The following is a 20,528-nucleotide window of genomic DNA, read 5'->3' on the forward strand; positions in this document are numbered from 1 at the left end:
CTTGTACATCACAGGTAAACTTCAGATGGAGTCCACGAAAAACATTTGGACCTCCAATTAATTGCTGTTTATTAAACTGCCCAGCCAAGTCAATATCAATCGCCTTCAAACTGCAATACACTGGTACACTGCGCCGCCATCAACGATGGTAACCACGTCGCAGAGGCATTACTGTGGCACGTTAACACAACTCCGCTGCAGAGTGAAAATCTCATTCTGGAAACATCCCCCAGGCTGTGGCTAAGCCATGTCTCCAAAGTATCCTTTCTTTCAGGAGTGCTAGTTCTGCAAGGTTCGCAGGAGAGCTTCTGTAAAGTTTGGAAGGTAGGAGACGAGCTACTGGCAGAAGTAAAGCTGTGAGGACCGGGCGTGAGTCGTGCTTCAGTAGCTCAGATGGTAGAGCACTTGCCCGCGAAAGGCAAAGGCCCCGAGTTCAAGTCTCGGTCGGGCACACAGTTTTAATCTGCCAGGAAGTTTCATATCAGCGCACACTCTGCTGCAGAGTGAAAATCTCATTCCAGTGCTTTCCTCTCCCGCAACTATCCTGCAGACCTTGTCCACAAACAGATCTCCCAAGCAATACATTCCTCCCCATCCAACAACAATGTTCCTACCCCCAGACCACACAGAAGCATCCCCCTTGTCACCCAATATTAACCTGGCCTCGAATACATCAACAAATTACTCCGCCAGGGATATGACTTTCTCAAGTCAAGCCCTGAAATGAGTTCGTCTCCCCGCACCACCCAGAGTTGCCTTTCATTGCCTCCCTAGCCTCCATAACATCCTTGTCAAACCCTACAATATTCCCAGACCACCTTCTCTACCCAGCAGTTCCTACCCTTGTAACCGACTCCGCTACAAAACCTGCCCCATGCATCCGCCCACAACAACCTACTCCAGCCCTGCTACTGGTAAAACATACACAATTCAAGGCAGGGCCACATCTGAAACAACACATGTCATTTATCAGCTGACATGGCTGCACTGCACAGCCTTTTACATTGGTATGACGACAACTAAACTGGCTGAGCACATGAACGGGCACAGACGAACTGTCCACCGAGGAGATGTCCAATACCCAGTAGCGGAGCATGCCCTCCAGCTTAATTCTAAGGACCTAGGAACCTGCTACACTGTATGTGCCATTTGGCTTCTCCCACCCAACACCAGTCCCTTGGAACTGTGGAGATGGGAACTTGCACTCCAACACATTCTTTCATCCCGCCATCCCCCTGGACTGAACCTACGTTAACCAACCTCACTCCCATTTACTCTTCAGTCTTCTCCTTTTTCCCTCTCCTCTTTAGCCATTCACACATCTTTTCATCCTACATAGTTGTGTTTATCTTAATACTTTATACCTCTTTGCTTCTGTATGCATCCTCTTTGGTTTGAAGCTGGCACAGTACTTACAGTAGAATATCATTGACTTCCCTCTGACACCCATGCCTCCATCTTTGCTACCCTCCCTGTTTACCTTTCCGCTGTTGCTTCATAACCTGGGTTGTGAGTAACTGAACCTACTTTCCCTTCTTCCCCTTTTTTCCCCTCTCTCCTCCCTGACGAAGGAACAAAGTTCCGAAAGCTAGGATACGTAAATTTTCTGTTCTGTTTTGTGTATCTGTTGGCTGTACTGAGTTGAGGTAAGTACTGGCCAGCCCCTCTATCTCTTTGTTAGTATTTGTTTCACATCTTTATATTAGATTTTCCATTAATCAATAAATGTGTCATATTTTTCAGGGCTCGCGTCTAGGGTCTGCACCTCTTTGTCAAGTTCTTCTCTGAATTTGTCCCACTGTGCATGTTTAAAATTAAAGCATATTTTGAATTGAGTGGTTGCTGGTTTAACAGCTGCTTTTACCAGACATATTATGGCATCATGTTGTGTTTGTGGGAGGGGTTCTCCCACATCCTTCCTGGTTTGATGCACAATGTTTGCTGATGAAGATGTTATCAGAATTGTATCCATGGTTCCACCTCCTGATGTTAAAGGAGGATGGAAGCTTGGAATCATGTATTAATTTCAGTCCAGTTGAGTCTGCCCAGGTTTCGAGGTGCTCTCTTCTTTTATATGTGTGCCTGTACACGAAGGCTGAGCTATGGTAGTTGAAATTGCCCATTACTAGTTTCGTTGATTGTAACCCAAAGTTGGATGGTTTGCTGAATCTGAACTTGCTGTTTGGTGGCTTATAGATAGATGTCACTGTACAGGATTATATCTCTACACTCAAGATTTCAATGTCTTATTGATATGTCAGCTCTGCAGATATGATGTCTAAGCCAGTTTTGGTGAAGACTGCACTGCTGTATTGCCCATGTGGTCTTTCGATTACTAATTTCATTCCATGGATCTTTGGTCTTCTATTGTTGGGGACACTGTGGCTCTCTTGAATTAGTAGGGGATCACAGTTGTGTCTGTTACATGCTTCAGCGAGTAATACCTCTTTCTCATGTGAGAACCCTTCAGTGTTTATGGGCATTATTATCAAAGCTGGCTTTAATAAAAGCCATTTGTTGTTGTCTTGGTGTTGAAAGGATTGGCCGTTAGTCAAAAATCTAATGTCACCCAGGATATGCCCGATCACTGTCATGATCTTCGAGGAGACTCCTTTCGTGTACCCCTCTGTAAGAGTGAAACACTCAGTTTTAATTGCTTGCTGATGATGGAAGAGGTGTTAGCTGTTGCAGTTAAAACCACTGCTTCTTAGATTAATGATTTTTACATTATGTTTTTTTTTTTTATACAACTGGGTAAATGCAGTTTATACTTCTTCAGATCAAATTCACCATAATTTATTGAAGCATCTTCAGTGGTTCTATGTGATGGTATAACATGATGGAATAGTGTGTGTGTGTGTGTGTGTGCAGTTTTTGTGCTATGCTGACATGACTGTTAAAAGACCAAATGCACCTTTTAGTGACATAAAATGGAATGATCATGTAGGCTCAGCTGTAGGTAAATAAATTGGCAGGTTGTGGTTCATTGGCAGAATAGTAGGGAAATGTAATCAGTCCTCAAAGCAGCTTGCTTCAAAGCACTTGTATGACCCATCTTAAGACTACTGCTCAAGTGTATGATTTGTCTGGAGTGTAGCCATGCATGAAAGTGAAACATGGATGATAAACTGTTTGGACAATAAGAGAATAGAGGCTTTTGAAATGAGGTGCTCAGAAGAGTGCTGAAAATTAGATGGTTAGATTATGTAACTAAAGAGAAGGTACAGAAGTGAATTGGGGAGACAAGAAATTTGTGGCTCAACTTGACTAAGAGAGGGGATCAGTTAATAGGACACAATCTGAGATAAGAAGGGATCACCAGTCTAGTATTGGAGGGAAGTGTGGGGGATAAAATCCTATAGGGAGACCAAGAGTTGCTCTTAGTTATTTGGAAATAAAGAGGCTAGGATAAAGTAGGGTAGAGAGCTGCATAAAACCAGTCTTTGGAGTGAAAACCACCAAAAAATGGGCCCTCTATGAAATAGGACTACCAGGGGATAATGAATTGTAATGAACTGACATGAAACAAGTAGTGCTGATTGCCAGAGCATGAAATTCTCGGCCTGACTATCGCAAGTCAATGACCTATTGCTGACAGAAGGCCCCTTCATCAAGCAGCTGCTCCCACACCAACCTACTACTACAAGTCAGTGACCAAAACTCAGGATACTGACCGTCTTTCAAGAAGCTTCCTTGCTAGCAAGAGACTTCGACAACACAGAGGTATGCAGCAGTGATACTACATCCACCTGCTCTGTCCCAGACAGCATATTTGCGCTCCCCAGTGCCAGCCAGTCATAATCTGGATGGCTGGGCTATGCTATGACCCTCAGTCTGTACCAGTCACTCCTCTGAAGACAACATCATACCCATGATGCAGCCATCACCACTTCCACAGGACCTTGAATCTCTTTCTGCCCGAGAACCAACAACGCTGCCACATTTGTGAGTCTGTATCAATGGGAATCAGCTGCCTGCGCATCTACCAGGGCTTACATTGAGACCCCCCTCCCCCCACCCCCTCTGCACTGGAGCATGATACAGCCTGCACTGCTGTCTTGTTCATAGGAACTGTGGACGCCATAGTCAACTGGCACATGGCTGGTGGCTGATTACTTGAGGTTCCCCTGATACAGGAGTAGTGGAAGAATATGGTCTGCTCTACTGCTGACCAGGCCAGCACAGGGCGGTCAATAAGTTGGGAGACAGCACACCAGCTTCTCTGCTGCACTTGCTAGGGATCTTCGATGGTAGTGCTGAAGACATAATGAATGCAATTAGTAAAATATAAAGGAGTTCTTGTAATGAGTCACATCTTTCTGCTACATCCATCTCTGGTAGAGAATCACCCACCAATGCCAAGCCATCTTGACATCCATTACAGTATACAAAGAAGGACAGCATGAATGACCACATGTTTGTTTCATCGATGAGAGAGTGTCACAGAGACCATGAAAGAACTGAACTGAAAACAGTTGAAGACATCCTTTGAAAGCCTACTTTGTAATCATTAAGAGACAACTTTAAGTGCCGAATCTAGTAATATATTATAACCCCTACATATCTTTCCTGAAAGAATTGTGAAGACGAGAGTAGACTAATTACAGCATGCACAGCAAGTTTAAGCAATCATTCTTCCCTCACAACATGCATAGATGTAATGGGAAAAAGTCCTAATAACTTATATAGTGGGAGTACCCTCCTGCATGCACTTCATAGTGGTTTTCAGAGTATGTATGGAAACAAAGATGTAGATGTAGATTGTTGATAGTGAACTTAATAAGTAATGTGAGGGTTTTATCAGTTTTCCAACTGTTTAAGGAACTGTGTACAGGATATTCTAAGGTGGACACCATACATAGTCCTTATTTCACATTTGTGTGCAACAAACACTTTTTTCCCTCAGTGACAAGTAACTTCAGAATGTGATACCACAAGACACTATTGAATAAAAACTGGAAAAATAAATTAATTTTTGGCATTTTTATTGCCAGAATCTGATATTACATGCAATGCAAAAGTTCAGAGCTTAGACATTTAAGAAGTGTTGTAACCTGTAATGTAACAGTATAAACACCAAAGAATTTAAAATATTCTATTCCATTTGTCAATTTCTCCTCATGTATTATGTCCAGTCATGTGGCCAGGTCTTGTGCAATTCTAAGTTTGTTTTATCTAAATTCAGTGACAATCATTTGCAGAGAAACAGTTATTAACTTTCAAGAAAATTTTATTTGCATTTTCAGTTGTTGAAGTTACCTTATTTTGTGGGATTATAATGTATTGTCATCAAAGAGAATCATTTCTGTTTTTTGGATACATGATGGAAGACATTTTATATACAAGGGTAACCTCCAAAAGTAAGGTCTCCTATTTTTTTTTTAAGTACAGAACTCTGTTGGTCACACTGTTATGAAGAGTGCTTCATGCGCTGTGTGTAAACATGTGCACGCCGCGCTGAGGCACTCAGTCTTGGCTTGGCAGCCATTGAGAATGGAGCTCCCGTTGGATGTTACCACCAAGTGCGAATTGTGTGCAGTTATTCGGTTTTTGAATGCAAAGGGCACTGCGTTGATTGAAATCCATCACCAATTGACGGAAGTGTATGGTGAGTCATACATGGATGTCAAAAATGTTCGTAAGTGGTGTAGAGAGTTTGCAGCTGATCGGACTGTATTGCACAATGAAAAAAGGAGCGGGAGTCCATCAATTTCTGAGGAGACAGTGTTGAAGGTTGAGCAAAGCATGCATGAAGATCAGCAGATCACCCTGGATGATCTCTGCACATTGGTTCCTGAGGTTTCCCAAAGCACCACTCACAGAATTTTAACATAAACATTGAACTACTGGAAGGTGTGCGCAAGATGGGTGCCACACATACTGACTGAGGACCACATGTGGCGAGTTGATGCTTCCCGCGCATTTCTTCACTGCTTTGCAGCCAAACAGGACAACTTTCTGGACTCAATTTTCACTGATGATGAAACCTGGGCATACCACTTTACACATGAGACTAATCAACAATCACGCCAGTGGCGGCATCCTTCTTTGCCAAAGCTGCAGAGCTAGCGGCGAACTGGTATGACATGGGCATACAAAAACTGCCTCAGCATCTACAAAAATGCATAGACAGAAATGGTGATTATGTTGAAAAATAGCTAAATGTTCAAGCTGTAAACTATTGTAGAAATAAACAGGTCTATGTACTTATAAAAAAATAGGAGACCTTACTTTTGGGATTACCCTCGTATAACGGAAACTAGAGCAGACCCAATATTGATCTCTGTGGTAGACCTACACCTGTAGCAATTCTTGCCAATTCTGAAGGTGCTGTTCGTATAAATTCCCTGTGTTTCTCAATGCATCTGCCTGTGTCCTTTTAGTTAGGTAGGATGAAAATCAGTTACTAGCAAGATTTCTGATGCTGGCATCTGAGCATATCTAGGACAATAGTGTGAAATGCACAATTGAATGCTTTTTACAAGTTGCAAAAAATACAAGTAGGTGTTATTTTCTCATTTGAATTTTGTATGATCTGATCACGAGTGGAAAAATAGCGTGTTCTGTGGAAATTCAAATTGAGACCAAGTAACATGTTTTGAAACTGCCGTGTTATGGTTTTTGCATAATCTTTTCCAGTACCTTTGAGGAGGAGACAATTAGTGAGACTGATTGGTATTTATTAATATCTGTCTTATTGCCTTTCTTGTAAAGGGATCACATTCATATGTCTTGATCCATGTGGAAATATCCACCATGATCATGTTGTACTCTAACGGCTTTGGACAATGATTTAAGTGCGAAGTAGATACCCAAGCTTCCACTTCTTTTACGAGATGATTTACTTGAGATGCTCGGCTGACCTTCCTTACTGGCTAGCCTGCTGCTGCAAACTCTCTTTCACTTCTTCTCCGAAGTATGCTGCTAGGTACAGGAATCTCTTAAGACTTTTTATACTCATAAAAATAAGTAGACATACAAATTTTCATTTCCTTCACTTAATGACATATATTAAACTTCAGACATATTACAAATCTCACTCTTCACTCTCCTACAGAACGGACATTCTCACCTTTACTCTTGAAGTCTCCGAAGGAAATCTTAGCAACCCTATGGAAGTGGCAAATGGTGAAGAATCAGGCACACTTGTTTGCGAGGGTTGTCTGAAAGGTGTGGTGTGTGTTTTGTGTTAGCCATGATTTATTTGCTCTTGTAAACCATGCTTTTATTTACAGTACCCACCCCTTTCAAAATCTATACAGACCTTCCCATTTACATCAAATTTCATAAAAGGCATAAAATACTCTATACAAAATAGAAAATTTATACACTATGGTATCACAGTTGTTTAATTATTCACCTCATATTATATTATCCATGAATATAATACTCTGTTCATTTTATTTTATGTCAATATCACTTTCTTTCTTATTCGGTGATTCTCCTAAGTTTTCTTTATCTTGTAGTCGTATCCAATTTTCTAAGCACTGTGATTATAGGATAGTTTAAGATGTTAGGAATAGATGACAGAATAGTTTCAGATTTTAAAGGAAACTAGAACAGAAAAACTATTTTGGAAGAAACACTGGAAACAACCTGGGATCCGACGGTGGTCACTCCACCTGTTAACTCAGAATGTTAACATCCCTGGGGGGTATATGACTCTGCCCGGGTCCCACAGATCTGATATTAACTTCTCTTGTGCACTGACAGACCAGTATTTCTCTTTAAATTTCTTTTGAAAGTCTCCCCTCTGCAAATCAGTCACCATTTCACTAGTTAACACAACATTAGGTGAAGATACCCTTTTTTCTACTTTGTCTTGAGTAAGCTTGAATTCTTTCCACAGGTCATCTATACCTTTCCCGGTATCATCAAGTTCAGAAGATAGAATAGGAGATACGTTTCCGGATATCACTCTCTCGGTAACTTTTCGACCTATAATTTCTTCAACCTGTACCTCCAAACTACTTATATTTATGATATCAGAGTTCGCTAATTTCTCTTTGAAGTTCCTTTCCACATTATCTACTCGTGTATTAACACCTGTAATTTGCAATTGAATTATTGCCATTATATTATCCTGCTTATCGACACTCTCTTTCAAAGTACTCAACCCTTGCTTTACAGCATTAAATTTAACATTGCACACATTTTCAAAGGATCCTAACTTTTCATTAAGTTCTGATTCTACACTATTACATTTGTCTTCAATATTCAATTCTAACCTTTTCGTCAAATTCTGAAAATTATATTCTGTTTCTGGCTGAAGTCAGTAAACATTTGATACATGAATAGTCAAGGAACTAGTCAATTCATTGTTTAAATCTAATTTCAGATCTTCTACTTTACTATTTAAGGCATCAAATTCAGTGTTTAAAGCATCCATGCCTCCCCATAAATTACTAAATTCTTTGCTATGTGAGTTGACTTTGGCATTTAACCATCCTAAATTTGTTGTTTGGGCATATAATTGAGAATTTACTGGTTCTAGTTTTTCACTTAGAGTCGCATTTTGAGTTTTGATTAAATTTACTAACTCAGGTCAGTCAGGCACTTCCTTACTAACTTTCATAGCCATAGCTGGTTCTTGAGTTTCTTCGATTTGCCATACGTTATCGATATTCTTGTAAGCTTTTGATCTAGTAAGCGTTTAACTAACTTTAAGTATGGTAATTACTCTAATAAAGTTCACTGAACAGTTTGTACCACTTTGTACTAAAACAATAAAGTTCTGTTTTACACTCATCCGGCGGAGAATCTGTGCTGTGTCAGTGAGTGGATGTGGAGGCAGGTCAGCACCGGTGAATAGCAGTTGGTGCCTGAGGTGTCAGATGTTGGTTTCCACGTGTGCGTCTCCGTGATATTTGTGTGAGAGCTCTACACTCCCCGCACCGGATCTTCTTAATCGAAGTGTTCTAGGCATATTTCTTCTTAGAGAAACACACTGGAATCTTCTTCTCTGTTTCTCAGTCCAAAATTTTGCTCCTTTAAATACTTGAGCATGTTCTGTTGTCTCGGAGTAAATTCTTTGTTGCATTTGGTTTAGTTGCTATGGCAACATACAAAAACTTCTTTCCTCGTTTTTTTGGTCTTAGAATTCCTGTTTTTCAGTCCTTTTTCACTGGTTGCCATGTTCTAATGGCTTTGGAGGACAATTTAAGTGCGAAGTAGATACCCAAGCTTCCACTTCTTTTACGAGATGACTTACTTGAGATGCTCAGCCGACCTTCCTTGCTGGCTAGCCTGCTGCTGCAAACTCTCTTTCGCTTCTTCTCCGAAGTAAGCTGCTAGGTACAGGAATCTCTTAAGACCCTTTCTACTTATAAAAATAAGTAGACATACAGTTTTTCATTTCCTTCAATTAATGACGTATATTAAACTTCAGACTTATTACAAATCTCACTCTTCACATAAACATATACTGTTTCATAAATCTCTCATGTCTCCAAACGTCAGAAACAAACTAATTTACATATAAGAGAAAGTTGGCTTAACACCATGTCCATTCTCAACATGAATTCTAATACAAGTCTTCCCTTCAACAAGGCTAAGACAAGAGTTTTTCTCAAGAGTACCTTCTCAACTGTTCTCGTTATTGTAACAATGGTCACTGACACAATTAGCACAGAATAACATAGAAGTTCCGTGGTTCTTCCATACACTTTCACTAAAACTTCAATGGATCGCCCGACAAGTACTTGTTGTTGCCGTTCGACCGCCACGTCTACATTCTTGTCACAACTGAATTTCAAATCTGCACACACAAACATGCGATGTGCCGTAGGTAGGATTCTATGATCCCACAATCACATCTAAAATATCATGTGTTCGAGATGGTAGAAGGCTGAGTGGTTCTAGAATTATGCAGAAATTCTCGAAACACTACAGTACTGCATGTGTGACTGAGTACATTGTGTATACGAGAAAAATAAAAGTTTACTGCTTTAGTTGCAGTGTTATCAATTACACAAGAGTTTTTGATTTTGAGGGAGTTAACTATATTCTTAAACTCTTTGGTAGAGCATAGAGTAATTTTGTAAGAGTTGTTCAACAAGTAATGCAACACACTATTTTTCTCAAAGTAGGATGGTTTTATTTATGATTTAAATACACCATATTGTTCCTCAATTCTTTGCTACAAAAACCTACACTGGTGAGCAAAATTCAAGGAAGAATAACTTTCACGTAGTGTGTCACTTCCAAGTAACATAACTCAATGAAATATGTACCACACATTGAAAGACCTGCTACAGTATATTACAGAAGGTAACTGAAAGAAATACATGATGAGACAAATAGAAATGACAATTTTATTGAAGGGGTCATGACAGTCCCCTAGCAATTACAGATGGTGGGATGTGGTTCTTAATAGGGTGTGTGATCACCATTGGTGGCACTGCATGCTCTGCATTGTGCTTCCATCATGGTCACAAGGTTGGTAAAGAGTTCTGGTGGTAGAGCATTCCATTCCTCCGCCAGCATGGTTGACAACTGCTGGATGGCTATTGACATTTGTAGGTGTGATACAATATATCTCCCCAATGCATCTCACATCAATGGGATTCAAGTCAGGGGAAGAGACAGGCCAGTCCATTTGCCAAATATCCTCTTATTCCAAGAGCTCCTCCTCCTGTGCTGTTCAATATGGTCATACATTGTCATCCGTAAAAATGAAGTCAGGACGAAATGCCCTCCTGAAAAGATGCACATGGAGTAGCACAGTGTTACGTTAATGTTGACTGGTGAGTGTTGAGAGGGTAGAAAAAGTTTGAAGTTTTAGTTTGGGAGCTCCTCATGAATATCATGCTTGATTTAAAACTTCTGTATTCTCAGCATTGATTATGAATGAGCAAAAGTACTATATAATTGCATGGATTTGGTATAAGATACCATTAAATAAGGTTTTGATTTTGTAAATCAATTATCTGTTTATTTGACATGTACTAGATTAAGTTTCTGCATGTATTTTGTAATTTCTGTTTGAAGTATTTTGAAACTGATAAACAATATTTTATTCAAAATAATAATCATTGCTATTTATACATTCTGCCACCAATCTGACAGGCTATGAATGCCACAGGCAGGATGATGGGGGGAGGGGGGGGGGGGGTTGTGTGAAGCGAACCAGTCAGCGAATAGATGACAATCAGATGTAGCCAAGTCTGGAGAATAAGCTACATGCTCTAGTATTTCCCAACTGAATGCCTCGATCCATTTTTCTGTTTGTGATAGGGCCTTATCATGGAGAAATGTGACTTTTTATGTTGTCTTTTCCACATTCCGGTCATTTTTCACACAATGCTCGATTTAAATCGGTCATTTGCTGTTGGTAGCGATCATTGTTAATGGTTTCACCAGGTTTTAGTGCCTCATAATAGATCACACCCTTCTAATCCCACCAAACACAGAGCACTGTCTTCTTTCCAAAGCGATTTGGTCTTGCATTGGATATTGATGGTTTGCCTAGATTCACCCATGATTTACAGCACTTAGGATTCTCAAAATACAGGGTGTTACGAAAAGGTATGGCCAAACTTTCAGGTAACATTCCTCACACACAAAGAAAGAAAATATGTTATGTGGACATGTGTCCGGAAACACTTACTTTCCATGTTAGAGCTCATTTTATTACTTCTCTTCAAATCACATTAGTCATGGAATGGAAACACACAGCAACAGAACGTACCAGTGTAACTTCAAACACTTTGTTACAGGAAATGTTCAAAATGTCCTCTGTTAGTGAGGATACATGCATCCACCCTCCGTCGCATGGAATCCCTGATGCGCTGATACAGCCCTGGAGAATGGCGTACTGTAGTACAGCCGTCCACAATACGAGCACGAAGAGTATCTACATTTGGTACTGGGGTTGTGTAGACAAGAGCTTTCAAATGCCCCCATAAATGAAAGTCAAGAGGGTTGAGGTCAGGAGAGCGCGGAGACCATGGAATTGGTCCGCCTCTACCAATCCATCGGTCACCGAATCTGTTGTTGAGAAGCATACGAACACTTCGACTGAAATGTGCAGGAGCTCCATCGTTCATGAACCACATGCTGTGTCATACTTGTAAAGGCACATGTTCTAGCAGCACAGGTAGAATATCCCGTATGAAATCATGATAACGTGCTCCATTGAGCGTAGTTGGAAGAACATGGGGCCCAATCAAGACATCACCAACAATGCCTGCCCAAACGTTCACAGAAAATCTGTGTTGATGACGTGATTGCACAATTGCGTGCGGATTCTCGTCAGCCCACACATGTTAATTGTGAAAATTTACAATTTGATCACGTTGGAATGAAGCCTCATCCGTAAAGAGAACATTTGCACTGAAATGAGGATTGACACATTGTAGGATGAACCATTCACAGAAATGTACCCGTGGAGGCCAATCAGCTGCTGATAGTGCCTGCACACACTGTACATGTTACGGAAACAACTGGTTCTCCCGTAGCACTCTCCATACAGTGACGTGGTCAACGTTACCTTGTACAGCAGCAACTTCTGTGACGCTGACATTAGGGTTATCGTCAACTGCACGAAGAATTGCCTCGTCCATTGCAGGTGTCCTCATCGTTCTAGGTCTTCCCCAGTCGCGAGTCATAGGCTGGAATGTTCCGTGCTCCCCATCAATTGCTTCAAACATCTTCCTGTCGGGACACCTTCGTTCTGGAAATCTGTGTCGGTACAAATGTACCGCGCCACGGCTATTGCCCAGTGCTAATCCATACATCAAATGGGCATCTGCCAACTCTGCATTTGTAAACATTGCACTGACTGCAAAACCACGTTCGTCATGAACACTAACCTGTTGATGCTACGTACTGATGTGCTTGATGCTAGTACAGTAGAGCAATGAGTCTCATGTCAACACAAGCACCGAAGTCAACATTACCTTCCTTCAATTGGGCCAACTGGCAGTGAATCGAGGAAGTACAGTAAATACTGACGAAACTAAAATGAGCTCTAACATGGATATTAAGCGTTTCTGGACACATGTCCACATAACATCTTTTCTTTATTTGTGTGTGAGGAATGTTTCCTGAAAGTTTGGCCGTGCCTTTTTGTAACACCCTGTATATCCATTTTTCATCACCTTTCACTATTCGATGGAGAAACAACTCCTTTTGTATCTGGCGAGCAGCATTTCACAATTGGTCTTTCAGTTTGCTTCCTGTCTTTCATTTAGTTCAAGTGGAACCCATTTTCCTAGTTTCTGCTCCTTTCCCATAGCTTTCAACCAAAGAGAAATGGCTTTCTGAGTCACATTCAGTTGTTCTGTGAGTTCCTGTTGAGTATCATCTTCATCCAGTAAGGCCTGCAATTCATTGTCATCAAACTTTTTCAGTGGTTTCCCATGATCATTGTTTCTCACGTAAAAATCGCCACTTTTGAATTTTTTGAACCACTTGACACACTGTGTTTTCTCAAGAGCATGTTTGCCAAAAGCTTTGATAAGTATTCAGTGTGATTCTGCAGCAGTTTTCTTCAAATGATAATAGAAAACCATTGCTGTCTGCAAATTGTAGTTCATAAGCACAAAATTCGACATGTTTACAGGTTTGAAATAGATACCGATGTACGGAACTTGTATTACTGTGTGTCAGCATTCATCATCAGCCATTACAGGAAGCAGATGGCACTGAAGACGCAGTCTGGTGGACCCTACACTGACAGCTAGCAGCATCTGTAGGGAAATTCAGTTTCATACTTCTACACCTGGTATCAGAGAGACCCAGGCCATATGTTTCTCCATGGAATACATCAAGTAGAGGTCTTTCTTGGAAAAACGTTAACATTGTTGTATAAAAAGAGAATGTCAGTTGGATAGAAGATAGATTGTGATTTGAGATCCTTTACATTTGAAAGGTCCATTGTATTTAAATACAGCAATGGTGAGCAGCTGTACAATACTAAAATTGCTGGAGAAGTCACTCTAGCATCAAGGACATAACACATACTTTTCGGGACGAAGAATTATACAGATTATTAACAACTTTTCTGGACTTTGTGGAAATCTTGCCATGTCTCTTTTGTTCTGTTGCAACTAAACTTCTTCCAGTCCTGGATTCTATGTTCAGCGGACCTGATCAAATGTTTTGTTCCACCATCTATGTTTTTGTTTCCTAGGAGATTGACCCCAATGCATTTCATTCTGAATTGTCTTAGAGAGGCCTGTCCAATTTTCTGTCGAACTTTGATTAATTTCTTCAATAATCTTGTATTTGTTTATCTTTAAGTATTCTGGGGATGGTCTTATAATTTTTTTTCTTTGTTGTCTTTCTGTTTATTGGGATTGGCCAAATTTTTACTTGTAGCAAGTAATGGTCAGACTCGAAGAATCCTTTGTGTGTCCTCCCATTCAGAAGTTCACTTTTATTTTTGCTTGTGATCGATGTGTGATCTATTTGAAATTCTCCTCATACATTTTTGGGCATTTTCCATGCTGTGAGTTTTTGTTTTGGCTTTTGAAATTGCATTGATATAATTTTTAAACTAAAACTTTGACTGTAAAGTATGAAATGTTCCCATTCTTGTTGGTGCATTTGTGTGCTGTGTATGGACGTGTGATTTGCTTGCACTTCTTCTTCTTTCCTAGTTATGCATTGAAGTCTTCTAATACAATTTTAAGATGTCTTTGTCGTATTTTATGTGCTATTTCTTCCATGTCCTCCCAAAAGTCTTTGACTTCTTGTGGTTTCTCTCCGTTGTGATTGTTTGTCAGTGCATGTGCATTGATGGTTGTGTATCTTTTGTTTCCTGATTTGAAAGTTATTGTAGAGACTCTTTCTGGTACTGAAGTGAAATGTAGGATGTTGTCTATGACTGATTTGTGAATCGCAAATCCTGTGCCAAACATTTTCAGTGTTCCTCTTCTGACAGCAAGTTTTCCTTTGTATGCCCTCTAGTTTTCTGTGTTGAAGTGGTTTTCGTCTGTGAAACACGTCTCTTGTAATATGAGGATTTTGATGCAAAATTTTTCCAGAACATCTGTAAGCTGTTTGAGTTTGCCTATCTTGAGTGGTGCACTTGTGTTGTATGTGCCAATATAGTGTTTGTGAAGAGGTTTCAAGAAGCTGTGATTCTTCTCCTTCTGATGATGATCCCGGTCACCCAGAATCCGATGACTAGGAAAGTCCGGCATATATACTGGTGTCTGGGTTGTGGATATCCTTCCAGTTGTTTCATCATGATATTTTCAAGTTGAAGGTGATTGTGGTTATAAATAAAATGTAAATGCCATGTGGCTAGGGCCTCCCGTTGGGTAGACCGTTTGCCTGGTGCAAGTCTTTCGAGTTGACGCCACTTCGGCAACTTGCATGTCGATGGGGGTGAAATGATGACGATAAGGACAACACAACACCCAGTCCCTGAGTGGAGAAAATCTCCAATCCAGCCAGGAATCGAACCCAGGTCCTTAGGTATGACATTCTGACACGCTGACCACTCAGCTACCAGGGGTGGACATTGTGGTGATCTTTTTTGGAGATGACAAATGTTAAAGACTTGTTTGCTGAGATCAAGACACATTTGTAGCAGCTGCACCACCTTGGTGACCAGATGCTGACCACTAGCTGCTGGATGCCAAAACAGCCACTAATGGCCTTAGTTGGTATTTGGACCACCCTGGGTATTTCGTTTCCCTGTTAGCAACCACGTCTGGGAGGCTTTCCACTATCTGCCACCTGGGGAGGCACCCAATGGGGAAAATATATTTAATATTATTTGACTTATTTCACATGCATACGGACCATTTTAATTAAGGTCTATGGAAGAGACATTAGCACAACTATATTTTTTGTAAATATATATTACTTATTGTTTTTGTAAGATGTGTTCTACATCCTGGATGATCTCCTCACAGTGGATCTATGGAACGAAAAGTATATCTGATTTAATCTAAAAACAAGAGAAGGTGGACATTGGAACCCTTAAATGTAAAGCTTTCATATAGATGACTCCTTAGGCTGAAGCAGATGATGTCTTCTTCTGTTAGTGCATAATTCTTTCATTACCCATCTTTATAGTAACAAAGAATGTTCAGTTTGGGAATTCAAAGCCTCATATCTTTTTAAGATTCCTGAGAAATATACTATACACATCTCACTAGTAAAATCCTTAATTCTCAATATCTAAAATCGTTCTTAGAAAGCATTTTTGTGAGTTGTTTTATTCTTTGTAGTTATAACCAATTATCTTGCAGGTACATACAGTATGGAGTCCCACTGTAACAGTGGCAGGATTGTGCCTCTTGGCTGGACCAATAACATATGCTTTCAACAATATATTACAGTCATCTGAGTCTGCAGTAATGTTGGTTGTAGCAGCTGTCATAATGTGTTCCATTGTGATTGTAATGTACCTCATCACCAGGAGTAAGATCAAGAATAAAATGTACTATTGTAAGTTTATAATTAATTGTTTTTTTGTTTGTTATTTTTGAAGAACTATTTCAATACTATCAAGTGTAAATACATGCTTTTTTAATTGGAGAGTGAGATAGACTTAGTGTTACATATGTCTGGAAGGGAGTGCTGGAGATGAGGGGGTGGGGTATGAACTCCAAAGTAAATATGACATAAAATGATTGGATAATTGCACCTGTCCTTATAGCAGATTCAAAAAGCCATCATGTTTCTCAAAACTGTTTGAATCAGATTAAAGTAAGTTCATAGAGATGATTTTTGTATGTCAAGTAGTTTCATCAGAACATACACTAATTTGCAGAGTGAAAGATTTGTTCTGGACAAATTATTAAGTGCACAAAATTTAGTGTCACATATAAAAATTGTGAATCCTAAAGGCCAGATTTTTACATTCTGGTCAGTCATAGTTGATTACCAGCAGGTAATGTTTTAAGTTATAGTAAGCACCTGGGGTTGTTAGAATCGCTATGGCATCACCAAATTCAATGTTTTCTGCAGTAACTGGCATGTGTTCTGTGCATCATTTGCAAGATTTTTATCAAATGATGTGGAATGACTCAGTTTACAGGATACGTACATGTGAAATTTTTGTAAATATGGCTACATGACGGATAATTACACATTATTAAATATCACTATGGTGTCCATTGAATATGAATGAATGTATTAATATTGTTAATATTTGGAGCATTTCTTTTTCAGTTGCTTCTTCATTTATGTTTATCATGTAGACAACTTGCTTGGTTATAAACAAATGAAGCATTCATTTGCAAAAGCTCCCAGTTTTCCAGCGGGTGCCAGCATTAAGATACTGTGACATATCAACATTGTCATACTTATGGTGTGTGTTATACTTATAACACAGAAAACACCATTTACTTTCACTATGTAATATTTTTATTGGCAGAAGATAAATCAAAACACAAAGAAATAGTTTTCGACAATAACGGTAACAGTCATGACGAATGTGTCACACCAACTAGTCAACAACCAAAGTAAGTAAAACGAAGTACAAAAAAGCAAAGATATTAATATTTTCTGGCAGTTCTACATTAGGCCAAACGTATCTCTCTGTAATGAGGCGCATAGTCGCGCGAATGTTCGGGTGAGCGAGATTGTGGATTGTGTCGAAAACGTCTTTCCTCAGAGCTTTAGGGATTATACGAGGGCGGTTGAGAAAGTAACCTCCGATTGGTCACAGTGCGGGTTGTGGGGGGAGTAGCGACGCCATCTGTGCGTTCACACACTCAACAGGTCAGTCGGCATCAAGCCGTGGTCGAGTGAACGTCATACCTGCGCTAGTTTAGTTTTTGTGGCAGTTTGAAATGTGTGCTGCAATAGAAAACCCCACCAAATGTGAAGTGCGTGCTGTCATAAGGTTTTTTACAGCCAAAGGATATTCTGCAGCAGCTATTCATCGTGAGCTTTGTGCCGTGTACGGACCAAGAGTTATGAGTGAAGGAGTTTTCCGTGAATGGGTACGTTTATTTAAAAGTGGACGAGAAAACGTTCATGATGAAGAGAGGAGTGGTAGACCATCATTGGTGACTGACGAACTCGTTCAGACAGTTGATGCAAAAGTTCGTGAAAATCGACGTTTCTCAATGTCGGAGTTGTCTACTGGTTTTCCACAGATTTCTAAGACTCTCTTGTACGAGATAGTGACAGCAAGATTGGGTTACCGTAAGTTCTGTGCACGATGGGTGCCCAAAATTCTTACCGACCACCACAAAACTCAAAGAATGGCCTCTGCATTAGACTTTCTGTCACGTTATGAGGACGAAGGAGAACCATTGTTAAACAGAATCATGACCGGTGACGAAACCTGGATTAAGTACGTGAACCCTGAGACAAAAGAACAATCAAAGATGTGGGCACATTCAAATTCGCCTACCAAACCAAGAAAAGCCTCGCAAGATTTTTCTGCCAGAAAACTGATGGCAACGATGTTTTGGGATGCCAAAGGGGTGTTGTTGGTTGAATTCATGGAACGTGGTACGACCATTAATCAAGACGTGTACTGTGAAACAATAAAAAAGTTACGACGGGCTATACAGAACAAACGCCGTGGTATGCTGACTTCCGGTATCGTTTTTTTGCACGATAACGCCCGTCCTCACTCTGCTCGCAGAACAACGGCCCTTCTTGAGTCCTTCAAGTGGGACGTTATCAACCATCCACCTTACAGCCCAGACCTGGCGCCAAGTGATTATCACCTCTTCATGCATTTGAAGAAATGGCTCGGGTCACAGCGGTTTGATGACGACGAAGAGCTCAAAGATGCGGTCACAGGCTGGCTCCAGGCACAAGCGGGTGATTTTTATGCAGAAGGAATTTCAAAGCTTGTGAAGAGATATGATAAGTGCCTCAATCACTATGGAGACTAAGTAGAAAAATAGTGCAAAGGTGTAGTTGTAAGATGTATATATTAAAATATTTTTATTTAACTTGGTGTATTTTTTTAAATCAACCGGAGGTTACTTTCTGAACGGCCCTCGTAGGACGAGGATGACCTGTTTTAATGTCACAATACAAAGAGCCATCATCATTAGGGAAGGGAAGTAGAGCAATTCGTAAGGAAGTATCAGAGTCAGAGAGAAGGTGCTGTATCTCTGGGTCGGATAGATGGAGCTCGTGTAAGCGGTGAGGATCAATAGCTGTCTTCAGGGAGGACAGGCGTGACAGGTAGTCTGCTGCAACATTGTCATTACCCCTGATATATTGAAAGTCTGAAACATATTGCAATACCAAATCTATATGGCGGAACCTTCTGGGTAGTACATCTAATGCTGGTTTGCGGAGAGCCTCGACCAGGGGCTTGTGATCTGTGTAAACTGTCACAAGTCGGGCTTCAATATCTGTACGAAATTACTTTATGGCCTCATAAATGGCGTAAAGTTCACGATCATATGCGGACCACTTTCTCTGTGTTTCGGTGAGCTTTTTTGAAAAGAAACGCAGGGGTGTAGTACCTGTTGGTAAGGTCTGTTGCAAAACTGCGCCAATGGCATTATCGCTAGCATCTGTGGTTATTATCAGGAAGGCGTCAGGGTGAGGGCGAGACAGGGTAATAGCGTTCACCAAGGCGTACTTAAGCGAGTTGGAGGCTCGCTGCATGGTCTGATCCCATTCTATGTGTCTGTCACCTGTGGTATTCTTTCCCTTTAAGGCCTCAGTGAGAGGGGCTTGAATAGATGCCGCATGTGGAATGTGGAGTCTAAAAAAATTTACCATTCCGAGGTATCTACGTAACTCTTTATAGGTTTGAGGGAGAGGAAGGTGAAGTATTTGTTGTACTCTTTCTGAGGTGGGACGAATGCCCTCATTATTGACCAAATGTCCCAGGAAAATGACCTCTGGCTTCTCTAGTTGAGATTTGTCATGATTAATCTCAACTCCATGTCGTGCCAATCTATCAAAAACCTGTTGGAGGTATTGTTTGTGTTCCTCTGCAGTTGTGGAGAAAATAATAATGTCGTCTAGGTAGGCATAGCAAAAATTAAGGCCACATAGAATGGTGTCAATGAATCTTTGCTAGGTCTGAGCGGCATTCTTCAATCCATAAGGCATTAACAAATATTCATATAATCCAAATGGGGTGATGATAGCGGTTTTTGGGATATCTTCTGGGTGCATTGGAATCTGATGGTATGCCTTGTTGCAGTCTAACACAGAGAAAAAATTGGCACCGAACATGGATTGTGAAAAATCATGGAGGTGTGGGACAGGGTAGTTATCAAGTATTGTTCTGGTGTTCAAATGCCTATAGTCTCCACAGAGTCGAAAGGAATTGTCCTTTTTGGGAACAACATGTATTGGGGAAGACCACGCACTGTCCGAGGGGCGGACTATACCCAAGCGTAAAAGTTCATTAATACATTCTTTGGCAGCGGTAAGTTTTTTTGCATTGAGGTGTTGGGGGCGAGAATGGACAGGAGAACCCTCAGTTGTGTTAAGCCTGTGACAGACGCCCGTAGTAATGGCCTTGATTTTGTGAATAGGTGTGGCCAAAATACGTGGAGGGACGCAGGAAGGAGCGACGTTATCGTCAGTGCGTGGTAAGTATGAAAGGGAACTAATCTGAAACACAACACATT

The 20,528-nt window shown here is 40.6% G+C and overlaps 1 protein-coding gene across 2 annotated transcripts in view; it reads left to right on the plus strand.

Moving 5' to 3' along the window:
* The window catches only part of LOC124605654 (transmembrane 6 superfamily member 1-like), a 195,557-nt gene that overhangs the window by 60,150 nt on the left and 114,879 nt on the right, over nt 1-20,528 (plus strand). For both annotated transcript variants that reach the window (XM_047137479.1, XM_047137480.1), the window contains exon 2: nt 16,209-16,407. In XM_047137479.1, the coding sequence (XP_046993435.1) occupies nt 16,209-16,407 (199 nt within the window). The remainder of the gene's footprint in view (nt 1-16,208; nt 16,408-20,528) is intronic.

The sequence above is a fragment of the Schistocerca americana genome, chromosome 3, assembly GCF_021461395.2.
Source record: "Schistocerca americana isolate TAMUIC-IGC-003095 chromosome 3, iqSchAmer2.1, whole genome shotgun sequence".
NCBI lineage: Eukaryota > Metazoa > Arthropoda > Insecta > Orthoptera > Acrididae > Schistocerca > Schistocerca americana.